The 20,969-nt window shown below is 39.6% G+C and overlaps 1 protein-coding gene across 2 annotated transcripts in view; it reads left to right on the top strand.

Moving 5' to 3' along the window:
- The window catches only part of LOC111159738 (CD163 molecule), a 28,430-nt gene extending 7,666 nt beyond the window's left edge, over positions 1-20,764 (top strand). The window contains exons 5-16 of one of the 2 annotated variants that reach the window (XM_022522315.1): positions 1,785-2,105; positions 2,828-3,148; positions 13,235-13,549; positions 13,649-13,963; positions 14,344-14,436; positions 14,518-14,832; positions 15,971-16,291; positions 17,472-17,780; positions 18,142-18,177; positions 18,378-18,485; positions 19,712-19,807; positions 20,706-20,764. In XM_022522315.1, the coding sequence (XP_022378023.1) occupies positions 1,785-2,105; positions 2,828-3,148; positions 13,235-13,549; positions 13,649-13,963; positions 14,344-14,436; positions 14,518-14,832; positions 15,971-16,291; positions 17,472-17,780; positions 18,142-18,177; positions 18,378-18,485; positions 19,712-19,807; positions 20,706-20,737 (2,582 nt within the window). In that variant the 3' untranslated portion in view covers positions 20,738-20,764. Of the gene's footprint in view, positions 1-1,784; positions 2,106-2,827; positions 3,149-13,234; positions 13,550-13,648; positions 13,964-14,343; positions 14,437-14,517; positions 14,833-15,970; positions 16,292-17,471; positions 17,844-18,141; positions 18,178-18,377; positions 18,486-19,711; positions 19,808-20,632 lie in introns of both variants that reach the window. The other variant, XM_022522314.1, reaches the window with a different exon arrangement.
- The last annotated feature ends 205 nt before the right edge of the window (positions 20,765-20,969 follow it).

The raw sequence follows: 20,969 nt of genomic DNA, 5'->3' as shown, positions 1-20,969 counted from the left end.
AGCGGCAAAGGGAGAGGGGAGAAGCAGACTCTCCATTGAGTGCAATACCCTACATCAGGCTTGATCCCAGGACCCCAAGACATGACCTGAGCCAAAGTCAGACACTTCACTGATGGAGCCACCCAGGTGCCCCAGGAATTCTTTTTAATAGTACGTGTTCTCTGTACTGAAAAGTCCTGTCTCCTTCTTCTAAAAAAGTTATTATTGAAGCATCATTGACATGAATGCTATATTAGTTTCAGGCGTACAGCACATTGGTTCAATGACTCTATAAATTACTCGCTGTTCACACAGTAAGTGTGGTCACCATCTGCCACCATACAGAGTTATTACAGTGTCATTGACTGTATTCCCTATGCTTTACGTTTTATCTCTCTGACTTATTTATTTTATAACCGGAAGTTTGTACTTCTTGATCCCCCCACCTCTCTTCTGTCAACCACCAGTTTGTTCTTTACAGTTAAGAGTCTATTCATTTGTTTTGTTTTTTAGATTCCACATACAAATGAAATCATATGATATTCGTCTTTCTTTGTTTGTGCTATTTCACTTAACATTATACCCTATAGGTCCATCCATGTTGTTACAAATGGCAAGATCTCATTCTTTTTGATGGCTGAGTAATATTCTATCGTATATATACACCACATCTTCTTTATCCATTCATCTATAGATGGACATTTGGGCTGACTTCCAAATCCTGACTATTGTAAATAGTGCTTCAGTAAACATAGAAGTACATGTATTTTTTCAAATTAGCATTTGCATTTTCTTTGGGTAAATAGCCATTAGTGAAATTATGGGATTATATGGTATTTATATTTTTAACTTTTTTATTAAGTGTTTTATTTAAATTCCAGTATAGTTAACATACAGTGTTATATTAGTTTTAAGTGTACAAATTGGTGATTCAACAATCCTATGCATTACTCAGTGCTCATGATGATAAGTGTACTTCACCTGTTTCACCCATCCTCTCCTCCACCTCCCCTCTGGCGACCATCATTTCTCTATAGTTAAGAGTCTGCTTTTCGGTTTGCCTCTCTCTCTCTTTTTTCCCCTTTGCTCATTTGTTTTGTTTCTTAAATTCCATATGTAAATGAAATCATATGATATTTGTCTTTCTCTGACTAACTTATTTTACTTAGCATTATACTGTCTAGCTCCATCCATGTTATTGCAAATGGCAAGATTTTATTCTTTTTATGGCTGAATAATATTCCATTATAATATATTGTATATTAAATATATAGTATATTATATATTATAACATAATATATAATATAATATTCCACTATACACACACACACACACACACACACACCATACCTTCTTTATCTGTTTATCTATCAATGGACAAGGGCTGCTTCCATAATTTGCCTATCATAAATAATGTTGCTATAAATATAGAAGTTCATAGATCCATTCAAATTAGTGTTTTTGTATTTTTTTGGAAAATAACCAGTAGTGCAATTCCTGGATCATAAGGTAGTTCTATTTGTAATTTTTTGAGGAACCTCCATACTGTTTTCCATGGTGGCTGCTCTAGTTTTCTTTCCCACCAACAGTACAAGAAGGTTCTCCTTTTTCCGCATCCTCGCTAGACTTGTTATTTCTTATCTTTTTGATACTAGCCATTCTGAAAAGTCCTGTCTTCTTGCCCAAGCTACTATTTCTCCACCTTTAATGATTTCCAGTGTTATTATATGTTTTCTCTGTCCCTACTTAGAGTCCTCCCTTATTTTTGTTTCTTTATCATGATTTGTTTTGTGCCTCTCTTACAGATGGAGCAGATCTCAGCTTGAGACTAGTAGATGGAGTCACTGAATGTTCAGGAAGATTAGAAGTAAAATTCCAAGGGGAATGGGGGACAGTGTGTGATGATGGCTGGGATAGTCATGATGCCGCTGTCGTATGTAAGCAACTGGGATGCCCAACTGCCATCACCGCCACTGGTCGAGTTAACACCAGTGAGGGAACGGGACACATTTGGCTTGACAGTGTTTCCTGCCACGGACACGAATCTGCTCTCTGGCAGTGTAGACACCATGAATGGGGAAAACATTATTGCAATCATAATGAAGATGCTGGTGTGACATGTTCTGGTAAGTTAAAATAAAAAGAAAAACAGAGAAGGAAAGACCTGTGTTCTTTAGTAGTAGGAATGGGCAAGATGGGAGAGATAGAGATAACTAATCATTTCCTTGTTGTAAGGAATCTTAAACACATTCTTTTTTTTTCCTTTCTTTTTAAAAAGAGTTTATGTATCTATCTATCTATCATCATTTGGAGAATATGGGCAGAGGGAGAGGGAGAGAGAGAATCCACAAGCATACTCCACACTGGGGCTTGATCCCACAACCCCAAGATCAGGATCCCAAGATCACAGATCTGAGATCACAACCTGAGCTGAAACCAAGAGTTGGATACTCAACCTACTGAGCCACCCAGATGTCCCCATTCTTTATTTGACTAGTTTGGAGGGTCTAATTAGTTTCTGTAGTAATTATTCAGGCTGCTCTTAGGGACCACATTTCAGATTCTAAGACCGAGACACAGAATGTTATGTCTTTTTAACAAATCTCTGACTTGCTCATATTTTTCTGCCATCAACAGTTTTTATTAACCCTTGCAACTATAATCCTGTTTCTAACCGAACTCATGGCCTATACTGGCTGTTAAAAAAAGTCAGGAGATGGATAAGTCATCATTTCCAATGCCTCCGTATCTGGGAAGGAGCAAGATAAAAACCAACAAACAAAAACTCTATCCTTTGGTTGCTAACCTCCATATGTCTCTATGGACTAAGTTTTTGTTTCTTTTGCAGATGGATCCGATCTGGAGCTGAGACTTGTTGGTGGAGGCAGCCGCTGTGCCGGGACAGTGGAGGTGGAAATTCAGAAGCTGCTAGGGAAAGTATGTGACAGAGGCTGGGGACTGAAAGAAGCCGATGTGGTTTGCAGGCATTTGGGATGTGGATCTGCTCTCAAAACGTCCTATCAGAGTTATTCCAAAGTTAAGGCAACAGATACATGGCTATTTTTAAGCAGCTGTGTTGGAAATGAATCGTCTCTTTGGGACTGCCAGAACTGGCAGTGGGGCGGCCTTAGCTGTGATCACTATGAAGAAGCTAAAGTTACCTGCTCAGGTAAGACTTTCAGTCAACGTGTGAAGAAGTCGAATTCCAGGAGTGTAAATTTCCAGTAAGATCCTTGAAACTGATGAGAAACATTGGTCCCTATGACTAGCTCTCAGTCAAGAAACCAGAAAATGTCTATTTCATCATGTGTTTCAGATGAATTTATAATTCATTTCGTGACTTGGTCACAGGTATGACGTTTTATTTTGTGTTTGTTCACTTTAGCTTTTCAGTAATTTCTTAAAAAGATTTAATTATTTATTTGGGAGAAAGAGAGAGACTGAGCAGAGGGAGGGACAGTGGGAGAGAGAGAGAGAATCCCAAGCAGACTCCCCACTGAGTGCGGAGTTCATTCTCACGACCCTGAGGTCATGACCTGAGCTGAAACCAAGAGTTGGATGCTTAACCCACTGCACCACCCAGGTGCCTCGTTTTTGTTTTTATTTAAATAACAATTAGTTAAGGGGCACCTGGATGGCTTAGCTGGTTGAGTGACCACTGCTTGATTTTGGCTCAGGTCATGATCTCACGTTCATGTCAGCCCTGCATTGCGCTGGTTGGGGAAATGAGTCTGCTTGGGATTGTCTCTCTCCCTCAGCCCCTCCCTCACTTCTCTTTCTCTCTCTCTCTAAGTGAATAAATAAAATCTTAAAAATATATTAGTTAACATACAGTGTAATATTAGTTTCTGATGTACAAATAAGTGATTGGACACTTACAAAGAACACCCAGTGCTCTTCACAAGCGCCCCTGTCCATCTCATCGGCCCCACCTTCCCTCTGGTAACCATCAGTTTGTTCTCCGTAGTTAAGAGTCTGTTTCTTGGTTTGCCTCTCTCTCTTCTTTTCCCTATGCTTGTTCATTAAGAAACAAAACAATTGAGTCATTTTTAAATCCATGGAAGTATTGAAAGATTAAGGATTAAAATTTTGAAGGTAGAACTTAAATATGTGTTTCATGGGAATGTCTCCGAATGATTTTAAAAATATGTTGGATAAACATGCATGACTAACCCTTGGGCTCCATCTTTCTATGTAAGAACTTCTTTTTTCTGAAGGCTTTTGTGTATTTCACTGCAACCTCTGTTAGCAGTTCCAAAGTGAGCTGTGAGTTGGCCAGGTTTAAGGAAAATCTCTAATATTTTATGCTAATCACATTTACACAAATGCTAACATTGTTGAAAAGTGATGCCTTCTTTAACAACTGTCAGGTAACATATTGACGTAACGATTACTGATATGGTAAAAGAAAGACTCTAGGGAAAGCCACCTAAGAGCAAAACCATTCACCATGTAGAGATGTGGTCATGTGGTGCTCTGTGTCCACTAACCGAAGGCTTTACTTCAGATACATCCTGATCTACACGTGCTCCTATGTGCATTACCTGATGTTGTAAATGGTGTCTACCTCTAGTTACATAGAAATTATCCTCTGATTGGAAAACGACAGTCTTCTAAGGTACAAATCTGAATATACATATCTGCTTTTCAACCGTTCCTCTTTACTTTTTAAAAGAGATTTATTGATTAGACAATATAGTCACATGGTTCACACTTTGTGTGTGTGTGTTTGTGTGTGTGTTTTCATCTGTGTGTGTGTGTGTTTAATGGTTCACACTTTGAAATGAAAGTGTAAGCTCTTTCTGAAAGATATCCCCAACTGTCTAGTTCTGCTCTTCACAGGCAACTTCCATGGCTGGGATATATATATATATATATATTTGTTTGTATTTACACAATATATCTCCAAAAGAAAAAAATATATATTATTTTATATACATATAACATATATATAATATATATTGTATTTACATTTATATGTATAAATGTAAAAACAAACAAATCTATATATAAGTTTCATGTCATTTTGTTGTTCAAGTGATGGCATATTTTGTAAATTGTTCTGTACCTTATATTCACTTAGTACAATATCTTGAACATAATTTCATATCAATATTTAAAGACCTTTCTGAAATTACTTCTCTATCAATAACATTTCTCTTATCTTTTATTATGTGTGACTTTATTTATACTTTAATTTCTTTTATTAGATAAAATTTGTTTGGTTTTGCTTTTTTTTAATGAACCAGCATTTGGATTTTTGAAGATTAATACTATTTTCATTTTCTAATTCATTATAATTTTTCTTTCTATTAATTCCTTTCTGATTTCTGACTGATTTAACTTCTTGAGTTCAGTGCCTAATTAATGTTGATTCTTTCCTAGTTCATAAATTCATAAGGAAAACCTTATAGGTTTTCCACTGAGTATACCAGTGACTGTATCATGTAATTGATGAATTGATGCTCTGTGCATCTCAGACATAGATCTTCCTATGACCTTTATGTGGTCATTATGAATTGTGCTTTTTAATATTACAGACTTTCCCATTTTTTATGGTTTAATGATTCTTGTTCTGAATCAAACTTGTCTGATATTAATATCACAATTGCTTTATTTATTTTCTATTCTCTTATTTTCAATCTTTCTGAATCATTTTGTTCTAGGCACATCACTTGTATTCATCCTAGAATTCAGATTTATTTTAAAAAGAACTCTGATTGGATTACTTTTTAGAGATGAGAGACATATTTGACCTTAACTTAGTCATATTATGCAACTTTATGTTGTCATATTATGTCTCCATAATATTTATTGTCATCATGTATCAGGCTACAACTAACTATGGACTATATTTCTCTACATAACTTTTTTGGGGGAACTTTGCCTGTGTTTGGGCATGTGTAAGCATTATTGTATGTCTGTGATCATTTTCATCTAAATGTTTTCCTATGAATTGTATTTTATATTAGTTAGCATGAAGTTTAGCAGCATCCAAAAGAAAGCCAAATAAAAATGGATAAAGAAAAAGTTTATTTTTCTTACTAAAATAAGCCAAATAGATAAGCAGTTTAAAGCTGTTTGAGTGGTTCTATGGTCACCAAGAAGTACCTGGAGTTGTTTTTCTGCAGTAATTATCAAATCCTGTTGGTCAAGGATGATAAGTTGAGGGGCAACCAAGGGAGCTCCCCGGTAAACCAGTCTGATAGGCCAGGTTCTGCCCTCTGAGAAGCAGTCCTCTGTCCATGTCCTTCACGGGCCCAAGTGCTATTCTCGGGGCAGTTCCTTCTAGTGCATGCTCTCCACAGTCATATCTGAGTGTGGTTTGGAGGCTGCACACCTCTCATAACCCACTTTATGCTGACATTGGTTCAGGGACCCTTGGATTGCTTTACAGGTTGACTTATCGTTGGCCGATGTCCACTGTCCTCAAAGTCAGCAAAACAATTCTCCCCAAACTTATTGCCCTTCTAGTCAATTTTCTTTCATCTAATGCCACATGAAATTAACCAGAGTCAAGGAATATATTTACAGACTCTGATCTTTGCTGTGATCAGCCCCTTCCTCTTAATTTATTGGCCGGTCCCCTAAGGTCATTTAAAACCTAGGGTTTGGGAGGAAAAACAAGACCACAGTGCTGGTCTTGCTGGTAGGCTATGCACTTTGTATGTGGAGTGTCAATTCTATGTTCTGCTAAGCCTACAGTTTTATCACCACCTCAGTTTGGGGTATAGGATACTTAGGGTTTTGGTTGTTTTTTTTTTTTTTCAGTCCTGCAAGTTCCAAATTATAGATCTCTCATTACATTATGTAGTAGCTGTAGGCAGAACATGTCTCCCTTACAAAATTGATATTTTTCCTTCCATTTAAAAAAAATATTTTATTTATTTTGACAGAGAGAGACACAGCGAGAGAGGGAATACAAACAGGGGGAGTGGGAGAGGGAGAAGCAGGCTTCCCGCCAAGCAGGGAGCCCGATATGAGGTTGTTCAGTCCCAGGACTCTGGGATCATGACCTGAGCCGAAGGCAGACAGTCAGCCACTGAGCCACCCAGACGCCCCTTTCCTTCCATTTTTCTCTTGTAGTCTGGCTACTTCAAGTCTGAGTTCAGCTCTCTCTTGTAAGTACTGGAAGAGGCAAGGAGGATTTATGCCGTGCCAGCATTCCAATTTTTTTTTCCAGTCTTTTTGTACTCCAAGTACATTCTCTGATTTTTCAGCTTCAGTGAGCACATGGTTTTCTTTTCAAGGTGACATTTATTCAAATATCTTATAGGGATAACAAGGCATCAGCTTTCCAACCTACAATATCTGAGTTATTATGTATTTTTTCCACCCATTCTGTTCAACTGCATCCAGAATTTAGGTTTTATTACTAGAGCACTTCAGTTTTGGTAACATTCTGAATTATTTAGGATTCTATTCAACTGCATCGAATAGAAATCCCAAATATCATAAATTTGCAGCGGAAAGTGGGCCCCTCTGTTTACAGAGCTATATTTTTGTTTGCTAAGTATATCATGCGTGTTCTTTGCCTTCTTTTGTAAACTCTTTTGTTATATTTGTGTAGTTTTTAGACGCTCTTCTACTTATGTGGGTACATAGGTTTTAGCACTCTTCTTGTTTTGCTAGAAATAAAATTTATAATATTGTTTCTTTTTTGAAGGATTTATGTATTTATGAGAGAGAGTATGGGAGTGCCCACAATTAGGGGGAGGGGCATACGGAGAGGATCCCAAGCAGACTTCCCACTGAGCTGAAAGCTGGAAGTGGAAACAGAGCTTAATCCCATGACCCATGAGATCATGACCTGAGCCAAAACCAAGGGTTGGTCACTTAATTGATGGAGCCACCTAGTCGCCCCTGTAATTTTATGTCTTGATTTCTTGGTACTTTAGAAGGTTTCCAGGGGGAAAAATCATGGAAATACTATCTCTGTGCCTGCCAAATGCAAACTACAAATTCCATTATCTGTTTAAATAATTAGAGTTCTTAGTTTTGTAGAGCACAGGGCTTTAAGGCTAAAAAGGGCCAAAGAACTAAATAAAGCAGGAAGACTAGAAAGATAAAGCAAAAATTTATCTCTGATGTGCAGTTTCAATCAACCAGTCACAAACTGGTCTAAGAAAATTTGCTACAAAATTACTTTGACTCCTGGACATTTTATTTGTGATGTCTGAGTATGGACCACAGAGAATATCTGAACTTAAGAATCAGGTTTTTTAAAATCTATTTTTAATTTTTAGAGAAAGAGAGCAAAGGGTGGGGGAGGGGCAGAAGGGAGCGGGAGAGAATCCCAAGCAGACTAAGCACTGAACACAGAGCCTGATGTGGGGCTTGATTCCAAGACCCTGAGATCACGACCTCAGCCGAAACCAGGGGTTGGTTGCTTAACCAACTGTGTCACCATTGTATTTACTAAGGTTTGAGAAATAGTTTATTTTTTAAAATTTTATTTATTTCTTTGACAGACAGAGATCACAAGTAGGCAGAGAGGCAGGCAGAGAGAGGAAGGGAAGCAGGCTCCCTGCTGAGTAGAGAGCCCGATGCAGGGCTCGGTCCCAGGACTCTGGGATCATGACCTGAGCCAAAGGCAGAGGCTAACCCACTGAGCCACCCAGGTGCCCCGAGAAATAGTTTTGATACTAGAATGCTTTACACTTCTTCAGAGTCTGGAAAGAAATAAATGATAGTATGTTAATGTTTCTTTAAATCATATTGTGTAGTTTATCTTTTACTAAACAAAAGGAAGTAATTCTAAGGAATTCTTTCTCACATTTGTTCTTCATGTCTTCATTTATTTACTTCTAGAGAAAGAAAGAAAGACAAATTCAGTTACTTATGCCAGGGAGAAGTTTAAATTATTGATCAAAGGAGCTAAATCCAGGTACAAAAATAAAATGAATGGCTTCTATGTTAAAATGCAGTCACAGGTTTAGCTGGAAAGAAATCTCTTAAAGGAGTAAATTTTGAATAGTCTAACCATGTACACAGAGTAAACGATATGAGGAAACCAACTTATGGTGTAGATTAATGTGTTACTAACAGATTCATGAAAAAAGAAAAACTAGAATGGAATCTCGAAGTCATTTCTGCATGGAAGAATTTCCCTTTGCCCAGGGTTCAAACACTTTAGGAAAAAATGAAAGAAGAGGATATTTATAGAAGGGATCTCTTTTCAAGTGCTTAATAAGTTTTCACGATGAAAGAAATTATCGGTTTGGTTTCACTTTTTGGTTTGTTTTGGCACCAGCTATGTTTTATTTTGTTCGAGATGAAGCCAGATGAGAGAGCAAGAGTTCACAAGAAAGATGACTTCGGCTCAGCCTAAGAAACTGCCTTTATGGGGCGCCTGGGTGGCTCAATTCTTAAGCATCTGCCTTCAGCTCAGGTCATGATCCCAAGGTCCTGAGATCGAGCCCCTCATCAGGCTCCCTGCTTGGCGGGAAGGCTGCTTCTCCCTCTCGTACTCCCCCTTGTGTTTCCTCTCTCACTGTCTCTCTATCTGCCAAATAAATAAATAAAATCTTAAAAAAAAGAAGAAAGAAAACTCCCTTTATTTAAAGGTTTATATCTCTTCCAAAGTGGAAGGGGATCATATGTGTGCTAGCTAATGAGATCTTAGAGGAATTTCATGCCCAGATAATGGTTTAACAAGAAGAAATTAAGGACTCAACTCAAGAGTCTTTCATTATTTGTGGGGTAGAGGAATCATATCTGTTTTAAACTTGGAGATGTGTTTAGAAAGCGATGTGTTCTTCGACCTACATTTGAGTAGAAACTTGCTTTGTTCAGATTTAATGGATAAGTGGTGAAATCTTCACATGCAGGGGTATTTTATACTGCGGCAATACAGCATATAGTTAGATCTGAAACGTTTCAGAAACTTGCACGTGCTGATAGGATATCTGTGTCATGCTGAGACTAACATCAAGGGAATTAGTGCTGTTTGACAGCAGGCATTTCTAAAAGACGTATGCCCTTCAGATGGTCCTTCAAATGCACTTCCTTTCTTTAAAAATTAATTAAAGGAAATAGTTTATATCTTCCAAATGATTTGAATCATCTCTGAGAATGTCAAAAGAAACTCCTATTTATCTTGAGAATTGTATTTGGCAAAGAGTGTTCTTAAAACCTGAGCCCCATATCTTTAGCTTCATTTCTTTTCTTTTTTAAGATTTTATTTACTTATTTGATAGAGAGAGAGAGATCACAAGTAGGCAGAGAGGCAGGCAGAAGGAGAGGGAAAAGCAGGCATCCTGCTGAGCAGAGAGCCCGATGCAGGGCTTTACCTGCGATCATGACCTGAGCTGAAGGCAGAGGCTTGACCCACTGAGCACCCAGGTGCCCCTAGCTTTATTTCTGGTGTGCCTTTTCTTTACATTTTAAATCCCATCCATACCAAATTATTCATAATTCCTCAATTATGCCATATTTCAGGACTATAGCCTTTATTTTTTAATATTTTATTTATTTATTTATTTATTTATTTATTTATTTGAGAGAGGGAGAGCAGGGGAGGGGCAGAGGGAGAAAGAGAGAGCAGGGGAGGGGCAGAGGGAGAGAGAGAGAGAGAATCTCAAGCAGATTCCCCACTGAGCACAGAACCCCACGCAGGGCTCAATTTCACGACCCTGAGATCATGACCTGAGCTAAAGTCAAGAGTAGGACACTTAACCAACTGAGCCACCTGGGTGCCCCTATGACTATGTCCTTTAAATGTGGATCTACAATTGCTTACTTGGCAAACTCCTGATCTTTTTATTTCCAAACTCAGCTCAAATTTATAGCATTCTCTATAGTTTTCCTGCAAAGCCTCAAACAGAGCTGATGACTCCTTCATTTACTAGTTTCATATCTAACATATATTTTTAGTTTGGGACTCATCATTTTTTTTAAAATATTTTATTTGAGAGAGAAAAAGAGAGATAGCATGAGGTGGGGGGGAATGATAGCATGAGGGTGGGGGGAGGGGAAGAGGGAGAAGCAGACTTCCAGGCAGAACCTGATGTGGGGCTCGAACCCAGAACCCTGAGATCATGACCTGAGCCACAGGCAGACGTTTTATCGAAGGAGCCGCCCAGGCACCCCTGGACTCATCATTATTTGAACATGTATATCTTCTGCTCACATGTGTGTTTTTGAGGGAGAGGATGATCATTGAGAAATTGAGCAGCCCTGGAAAGAAGTAGCTTTTTCCCAGGTACATAGGTTAGGAAATACACTGTAATTGTAGAGCCACACAAACATGGCATGACCAGGACTCTTTAAGGTTGGAGCGTCAGGTATGATTGATAAAGTAATAGACATGAGAGCTTTAAAAGTGACAGCATAAAGTATTTTAAAGCATGCTAAGAAATTAGTGTTTATCATCTCTAATTTTAATAGACAGGTGACATTGGAGAATCTTCCAAAGCTCTCTCTGCTTCAATTTCCTCAAAAGAAAAGTGGTGATTATAATTCCTGCTCCACAGGAATCACACAGCAAGTGATCAATACATGTTCATTGCTATGGTTTTGATTACTATTATTATTAGTAGTAGTAGTATCTATTTTTACTGATGGACTAAACTGTGATAGAATTTTTAGCCCACCCAAATGCCTAAAACATTGTAGGTCCTTAATACTATTTGGTGAAAGGGTGAATTATTACATAAATAGTAAAGAAATGTTGAATTGCCTTGAAGACAAAGAAATCATGTGAAATACTTGAACATAATAACATGTATGGGCATGACATAGATTCATTAGAAAGATGGCTTAGAAACAAGATAACAGGATTGCTTAGGACACCATTACAAGGGTCTACATGATATATGAAGACAAAAAAAAAAAAAGACAAATTACATGAAAGTAGTAGCAACAGGGGCACCTACCTGGGTGGCTCAGTCAGTTAATGGTCCAACTCTTGGCTCAGGTCATGATCTCAGGGTCACGAGAAGGAGCCCTATGATGTGAGCTGTGCTCAGCGGGAGGTCAGCTTGAGATTCTCTCTCTCCTCCTTCTGTCCCGCCCCTGGCTCGTGCTTTCTCTCCCTCCCTCTCTCTAAAATAAATAAATGAATCTTAAAAGAAAAAGCAGTAGCCACAAATAAGGAGGAGAAATATACTGGAGGACTGCCAAACCTTGGTGATATTCCACATGAGCTGTGTATTGAGAGGGTCAGGATTCTAGGCTCTGGAACATACTGTCTGCCTTCAAATCCTGGCCCTTCGGGAACTCCCTGTGTGACCACAGCAAGTTACTACACCTCTCTGTTTTCATTTCCCTGTTTGTAAAATTGGAATGATACTAAAAAATTCTCCCCTGAGGAGATTGTAAGGATTAGGTGAAATAATGTTTGTTCAATATTTAGTAAAGTGCCAAAAATAAATTAGGTGCTCATTTAATGTTCTTACTGTCATTATCATTATCATTTCTGAGATAAAGAAGTGAGATAAAGAAGTGGTTCGATTTTTGAGTGATTCTAATTTGGTCTGGATGTCATTAGTTGAGTAAAGAATATTGTGGTCCGGTCAGTAAAATAATTCATTCAATTTTGAACACCTTATGTGCCAAATGTCCAAGTAGATATGCTTATGAATATAAATTTAAAGAGAAACATATAAATGAAAAATATTTATTGGCAGTTAAGAGAAGGTGAGGGAGTTGAGGACAACATTTTGGTCAGGGAATTCATGAAAGATTCTGGTAAAGTATTGTCAGAGGGGAAGGAGGAGAAAATGGGAGAAAGGAGTATCTCATGTATCAAGTTAACACATATCAAAGAGAAGAAGAAATCCCATGTTCAGTTTGAAAACAGGAAGTATATTGCAACACTATATTTAATACCATTCAAAAAGGTTGGGGCCAACACCAGATAGCAGCAGGTAGAGAAATGAATATAGGCTAAAAAATAAAAAAAGAAGATATATATATACATATGTGTGTGTGTGTATATATATATATATATATATATATATAAAATCTATGGTCTCCAGTGTTATGAATAATGTACACAAAATATTAAAAAGAAAGAGTTATCACGTTTCTAGGAATGGTTGATGCCAAGAACCAATGTTCTAAAATTCTCTCAGATGAATTGGTCCAGTGAGGAATGAAGACATCTAGAATCTGCTAGGCCAATTCCAGGCAGAAAAGCCAAGGTGAACAAGTATGGAAAATCATTAAACACCCCAGCCTCCCCTTTCCACTTCCATCATGAAGGAAAATCGAACAATCATGTCATTTCTCACTGTCATTTCTCATTCTTCAGCCCACAGGGAACCCAGACTGGTTGGAGGAGAAGTTCCCTGCTCTGGGCGTGTGGAAGTGAAACATGGTGACAGGTGGGGCACCGTCTGTGACTCTGACTTCTCTCTGGAAGCTGCCAGTGTGCTGTGCAGAGAGTTACAGTGCGGCACAGTCATCTCCATCCTAGGGGGAGCTCATTTTGGAGAAGGAAATGGACAGATCTGGGCTGAAGAATTCCAGTGTGAGGGCCAGGAGTCCCACCTTTCGCTCTGCTCAGTAGCCTCCCGGCCCGATGTGACTTGTCGCCACAGCAGGGATGTTGGAGTCGTCTGCTCAAGTGAGACCCAGAGAACATGTTGCAGTTGTTCCTGTACTGTGAGGAGGGCGTGGTTAGGTAATTGCAGACATCTTTTTAAAAGCCCTATTCCCCTTCCAGGATACACAGAAGTCCGCTTGGTGAATGGCAAGTCCCAATGTGAGGGAAGAGTGGAACTCAAGATACTTGGAAACTGGGGATCCCTCTGCAACTCTCACTGGGACATGGAAGATGCCCATGTTTTGTGCCAGCAGCTCAAATGTGGAGTTGCCCTTTCTACCCCAGGAGGAGCGCATTTTGGGAAAGGAAGTGGTCAGATCTGGAGGCACATGTTTCACTGCACGGGGACTGAGTGGCACATGGGAGATTGTCCTGTCACTGCTCTGGGTGCGTCGCTGTGCTCCGTTGGGCAAGTGGCCTCTGTAATCTGCTCAGGTAAGAGGATGACGGACCCCCGGTGATGAACCTTTCTCATGGTGGTGAGCCGTCAGAGCCAGTATACTTATAGGGACAAAGAACAAAAGAGAAAGGGCATGATCTATTTTAAGAGATCATGAGAAGTGTGCCAGAACGGTAACCTCATGTGTCTTTTTAGAGGAAAAGTACACTTAATTTTCACAAAACTCATAATTACCTATCTGGTGCTTACCATGTACCTGCCCTTCTCAAAGCATTCCCAACCTGGTTGACCTACCACTATCCCCTCTCTCTAGAGCTCTTTGTTTTCAGCTCGTCTGTCTTACACTCTATCGGGTCTCCCTTCCACACCCTAACTTCTTTGTATCTTGTGTGACTGAGCAGTTTGGTGTTTTCAGGAAATCAGAGTCAGACCCTATCCCTGTGCAATTCCTCATCTCCGGACACAACGAGATCTACCACTCCAGAAGAAAGTGGTGTCACTTGCATAGGTGAGAATCAGTGACCAATCTATAAAAATGATCTCCATCCTTATGAAGGTGTTTCATTAACATTTTATTTTCTCTTTCCAGGGAGTGGTCAACTTCGCCTGGTAAACGGAGGCGGTCGCTGTGCTGGAAGAATAGAGGTCTACCACAAGGGCTCCTGGGGCACCATCTGTGATGACAGCTGGGACCTGAGTGATGCCCACGTGGTGTGCAGACAGCTGGGCTGTGGAATGGCCATTAATGCCACTGGCTCTGCCCATTTTGGGGAAGGAGCAGGGCCCATCTGGCTGGATGAGATGAACTGCAACGGAAAAGAATCTCACATTTGGCAATGCCGATCACATGGCTGGGGACGGCACAACTGCAGGCATAAGGAGGATGCAGGAGTCATCTGCTTGGGTGAGTTCTGTGCTGAAGCTCTGGTCACAATTACTCAAGAAGGACTGAGGAGGAGCCAAGGGGAGTAAGGGATACTGGACTGAGAGAATTCCCTAAAAAGCAGGTTTAGAGGGAACTATTGCTTGAGTCAGGGTCCCAAAGTGTCGATTTGATTAATTAATTAATGCTACCCCAAGTGCAAGGTAGTATAACATCAGAAAGAGAAAAATACAGAACTAGGCTTGCCTATCGTGAACATGACAACAAAACCAAAATCAAGAACTTTTATGAATATATATAGAACTATATTCAGCACACCACTTGTATCACTGTATAATGTAGATTAGAAGGGACAAGAAGAAATAAATCCAGCACTACTTCCATAGGGCAAAAGGTAATCACCATTCCCAAGTAATTTTCCATGATAGGCAAATGAAACTTACTTGTCATAGGAGCAAAAGTTATCATAAGAGCCCACTGCTTTTATTCTGTATACATGGCAAGCCTTAAAAACTATTGTGAAGTTGAAAACTGTACTCAGTGGTGATATATTGGGACAAACAGAAATATGACTTTGTTACTTAAGGAAGTGAAAAATTCTATATGCCAGAAGTGATTTGATATCATTTGCATTTAATGACATGAACTGGTAGAGGACATACGCAGCCAACTACAAAGAGTCAGAAAAGGAAATGTTTCATTTTAAGGTGATGTGCACAACATTGGTTTTAGTGTCTGAGTATCTCACTAAATTTTAACTATCAAGAGACCTGCAAAAAAATTAATGAAATAAGTTTCTTGAGGCTAAAATTGCAGTAATTTAGGGAGAAAAATCCAGGATATGCGATTGATATAAAAGGCTCTGAGCCCTTGATTAAGATTTAGAAATCAAGTTAGAATCATTGGTGGCCTTCTAAAGAGGTCCCTAAGCACAAAACCCAATACCAGAACACCATAAGCTATTTATAGAACCATACTATATTTAGTGTAAAACATACTACATTTTACCAAATTCTACTAAATTATCTAGAAGTTACTAAAGAATTACTAATAATTGACATGTTGTACCTATTTTTAAAGCCATTCTCACCTTAAAGGGAGGGAGCCCTGTGAATCTTCAGAGAAGATGTGAAACCACTAACTCTGTATTTCACCCCAGAGTTCATGTCTCTGAGACTGATCGATGAAACCAACAGACACAGCTGTGCAGGGCGTCTGGAAGTTTTTTACAATGGAGCTTGGGGCAGCGTTGGCAAGAGCGGGATGTCTGCAACCACCGTGGAGGTGGTATGCAGGCAGCTGGGCTGCGCGGACAGAGGAGACATCATTCCCGCATCTTTAGACAAGCCAACATCCAGGCACATGTGGGTGGACAATGTCCAATGTCCGAAAGGACCAGACACGCTATGGCAGTGCCCATCTGCTCCATGGAAACAGAGAGTGGCCAGACCTTCAGAGGAGACCTGGATCACATGTGCCGGTGAGTAGCCTCTGGCTGATATGAGAATTCCATTTTGTAATTCCACGATCATCTTCTGATCTCATTTAGTAGGAATGAATAACATCTGCTACCTATTCTACCCAGTTGGCATAATTGGTTTCATTTAATTTGGCTTATAGGTATTCAGGATCACGGATTAGTTGTCCAAAAAGCATTACACTTCCCATGGTCTTCTTGAAAGTTTTTATTTAATTGCTTTCTCAGAGAACACATGAGGAGCAGAAAATAAATAATTCAGTAGTTGACTATTGAATGGTCTACCTTAACATACTCACTTTTCTTTCAAATATTATCTTGCTTTACTAACAGAAGAAGAGAAGCAGTCAAAAAGATCAATCCTGAAGTATTTTGCCGTTCTCCATCTTCTTACACTGGAAGAGGTTTTTCACATACCTGGCAGTCTCCTAAATCATTTTCTTTTTGAGAAAATTAACATTATACTGTGTTAACTTCATTTATTTCACATTTCCTGAGTCACACTAATGTTCTTTTCTTAAAAAAAAAAATTATTTATTTATTTGAGAGAAAGGGGGAGAGCAAGCAGGAGAGAAAAAGAAGGAAAAAGAGAGAGAGCGCGCACTAGGCGGGGAGAGGCAGAGGAAGAGGGAGAAGCAGTTTCCCTACTGGTTAAGGAGCCCAACTCAGGGCTCGGTCACAAGACTCTGGGATCATGACCTGAGCTGAAAGCAGACACCTAACCAACGGAGCCACCCAGGTGCCCCCAAACTAATGTTCTTATGTCCAGGATGAAATACACCCAGTTTGCTGAAAGAACATAGGCTTTCATAAAGGACAAATTTTGTTAAAAGTATATTATTTTTAAAAGCAAAGTATTAAAATAGAGATTTTTTTTAAAAGATTTTATTTATTTATTTATTTATTTGACAGAAAGAGTCACAGCAAGAGAGGGAACACAAGCAGGGGGAGTGGGAGAGGGAGAAGCAGGCTTCCCACTGAGCAGGGAGCCCGATGGGGGTCATGATCCCAGAATCCTGGGATCATGACCTGAGCCGAGGGCAGACACTTAAAGACTGAGCCACCCAGATGCCCCTTAAAATAAAAAAGATTTAAAAAGATTTTTCAAATCTGTCTTTTCTTCTGTAACCTCTTAGAAGTTTTTATATTCTCAGAACTGATCTAGGTGTCTGTGATTTTTCAGACAAGATAAGACTTCAAGAAGGAAACTCTAATTGTTCTGGACGTGTGGAGCTCTGGCACGGAGGTTCCTGGGGAACAGTGTGTGACGACTCCTGGGACCTTGAAGATGCGCAGGTGGTGTGTCGACAGCTGGGCTGTGGCCCAGCCTTAGAGGCACTAAAAGAGGCAGCGTTCGGTCAGGGGACTGGGCCCATCTGGCTCAATGAAGTGGCATGCAAAGGAAATGAGTCTTCCTTGTGGGATTGTCCTGCTAGACCCTGGGGACACAGTGACTGTGGGCACAAGGAAGATGCTGCTGTGAGATGCTCAGGTGAGTGCCAGGAGTCTGGAGTAAGCTTGGAATCTCGGGCAGCAACAAGGGAGTGGGCATTAAGTGCCTTGTGTCAAGACTGGACACCTCAACACAGGGTTCTGGTGGGGAAAGAGTGATGAAGTTTCAATCCAAGGAACCATGAGAATATTTGTTCTTACTCATTGGCTTTTACCAAGGAAAAGCATATGACTTACATGTCTCTCTGCACAGAAGGAGTAAAGGATAAGGGGACCCTAGTTTTAGGTGGGAAGGAGTAGGTTACTTGGTTGAGAGGCACCAAAGACTCACACCAAAAAATAGAAATATTTGTTCTACGCATTACTCCCCAGACTGAGTCTCCTTCTTTTTTCTCCTACAGAAATTGCCATGGCCCAAAGATCATCAAATGCTGGAGGTATAATCGTGGGGTTTATGAGCATGGGTCCAATTGTCTGCATTATTTAGAATCTTTTTTGTTAAGAGACTTTGGATCAGAAGTCATTCTGAGGATTGGGAAGCTTACTTCAGCCATCCTGTATCTAAGAGAGGGATGGTACCAGGGACCTCAGTCTCTCAGCTAAGACGTTATTTCTCGTGGTGCTTTCTTGCACTTAGGTCGCTCATCCCTTGTTGCGTTGGGGATCCTTGGCGTCATTGTGTTGGCCTTTCTCGTTGCTCTCCTCTTGTGGATTCAGAGGCGAAGACAGCAACAGCTGCTTACAGGTCTGAGCCAAGCTATGGTCTTTCTAATGTCTCAATGGGATAAGAAGATTCTTGGGATAAAATACATATTATCGGCAATAGATACACCTATTAAAAGCAAGTGTACACATATTAGACTCAAGCATCAACAGCCAAAAGGATGAAACCTAGAAGAGGTTCAAGTAGTTTCTCCAAAAAAGGAAACAAGATTTCAGAGGAGAAAGGGGTTTGGGTTGGTTGATGATTCCTGAACTCTAGCTGTATGTTTAAGTAGGCCACTATAGAATTGGTAGTTTCAGATGAATATGCTTATATGGTTTAGGAGGAATCCTTTATTTCCCAAATATTTATTTGCTCTTACTATATACTTAGTACTCATTTTACTGTTTGTTTAAGCAGTGTACCAGGCTCTGAAGGTATAGACATCAATAGTCAAGTGTTTGAGTAGTCATGGGATTTCAAGTCTAGCAGAAGAGATACATATGCAAATAATAAGGCACCTTGTAGTATTACCTGTTCATGGGAATAAGGAACAAAAGTGGCGCAGAGAAGACAGTAATTAACCAGGGCATGGAGAGAATTGGAGGCTTCGAGACATTTTGATAATCAAGTTCAAAGAACTGGGTAAAGTGCATTATAGGGAAAGAGAAAAATACATACAAATGCAGAGAAGCCACCTGCCATTTTGAGGGGAAGTAAAAGTTGAGTTCAAGGAAAGAAGCTACAATAAGACTGTAGAAGGATGGGGAACAAAGGATGAATCATGTACTTTATGGTAAGAAGATGACTAGTCAAAGAGTATTATGTGATGGAGGGGGTGAAATAGTCCAGCTGTTTTTTAGAACGTTCTGTTTGATGACAGGATGTGTGAGGGGCTATAGGAGTAGCATTTTGAAATAGTTGGCATGAAAGATGAAAAGGACTTGATAGTGAGCACGGAGAAGAGAGGATGGATAGGTTTCCTAGAGATTTTTTTTTTTTAAAAGCTCCGAGTTAGAGAAGACTGCCACCTGGTTGAGGGAAGAAACTGGGGTGGCATATGATGACAGTAGGGGTGGTTTGGCCTCACCCTGCTGCCTTTGGGTTTGTAACATTATAAGAGAAAAGTTTGGCCTTAGAAGGGATGGAAAAAAGACAAGGGCATGGATAAAGATTGAGTATGTGTGCACTGCTGGGAAAAAGCCCTGGTAGGGAGGGCAAGTTTTATTATGATCTGTTGATCCCTAACCTAGGACCTCTGTTGTCAGTTTCCTTGAGAGGAGAGAATTCGGTTCACCAAGTTCAATACCGGGAGATGAATTCTTGCCTGAAAGCAGATGATCTGGACGTGCTGACTTCCTCAGGTCTGTGGGTTCTTTGAGGGTCTACAGCCCTGGGGTTCAGACCAGTAGCTGCAATCGCAGCTGAGGCATTGTACTTTGTATAGCAATGGATGAAATCTCAAACATGTCATTGAAACTTATGATGCATATAAGGAATAAAAGCAGGAACGAACTACAAGTGATTATTAGAGAACATAAAAGCTGCAATCATGCAATATGGCTTAGAGGTCTATGATTATTTCTGGTGGAGGTACAAAGAACAATGCAAGTAGAATATTATGACTCAGACTTCATCTTACTGAACAAATTAATCTAAAAGGTTTCACTTTTCACTTCTCTTTCACACTTCCTTCCATTCTCACTTCCTGCTCCTTTCCTTTCTCTAACTTGATATTTATGATATTTTCCCCTAAAAATCTAAAAGCTTAAAGTTCCTATATCTTTTTCCCATAGAAGCCAGCACTCTTTCCCATTACATTATACAGGTTTCTTTGTCCTCCAACTTCTGTTTAGCAAAAATGGACTAATTCTGCCTCTGGGCAGCCTAATTCTGCTGGGTTGGAAGAAATAGCCCAACACCCACTTACTCCACGAAGGCTCAACACCTTCTCCGTATTCCTTACCTTCTGGGAAGGCCCTGCCTCCTTTCTTCAATCCCAGGGACTTGGTATTTGCTGCAACTATGTTAGGAAAATGTATTTACGGCATGGAAAAGACTTCCTGTGCTCTGTAAATCACATGTTTGTCTTCCTAATTGTGAGCAATGGGCTTAAATGTTCAAAGAGGTGTTATGACACTTGGGGGGAGGTCTGATTTATTTCCCAGTAATTATTTTCTTCTTTTCAGAAAATCCCAATGATTCAGATGATTTTAATGATGCTGAGCTAATTTCTGTGTCTAAATCTCTTCCTGTTTCCAGATGAAAAAGAAGACCATTCTGAGGTACACTGAAAAGAAAAATGGGAATTAAACCCAGGAAGGTGAGTGAGGAGAAATTATTCAATGTTGTTCAAAACAGGTACATGTTTTTGAAAATTGAGAACTCCTCTGGTATTTTAAGAAAAGAATGTATATACACATATTTCCATACATATGTGTATATATTTATGTATGTATATCTATATTTAGAATACATAACAGCTCTTTATAAATGTGGCTCTTATCCAACTCTTTGTTATATATT

Source organism: Enhydra lutris, unplaced genomic scaffold (assembly GCF_002288905.1).
Source record: "Enhydra lutris kenyoni isolate GAN:26980312 unplaced genomic scaffold, ASM228890v2 scaffoldscaffold69, whole genome shotgun sequence".
NCBI classification, from domain to species: Eukaryota; Metazoa; Chordata; class Mammalia; order Carnivora; family Mustelidae; genus Enhydra; species Enhydra lutris.
The sequence above is the reverse complement of the archived record's forward strand: the minus strand, read 5'-3'. Positions and strand labels throughout refer to the sequence as shown.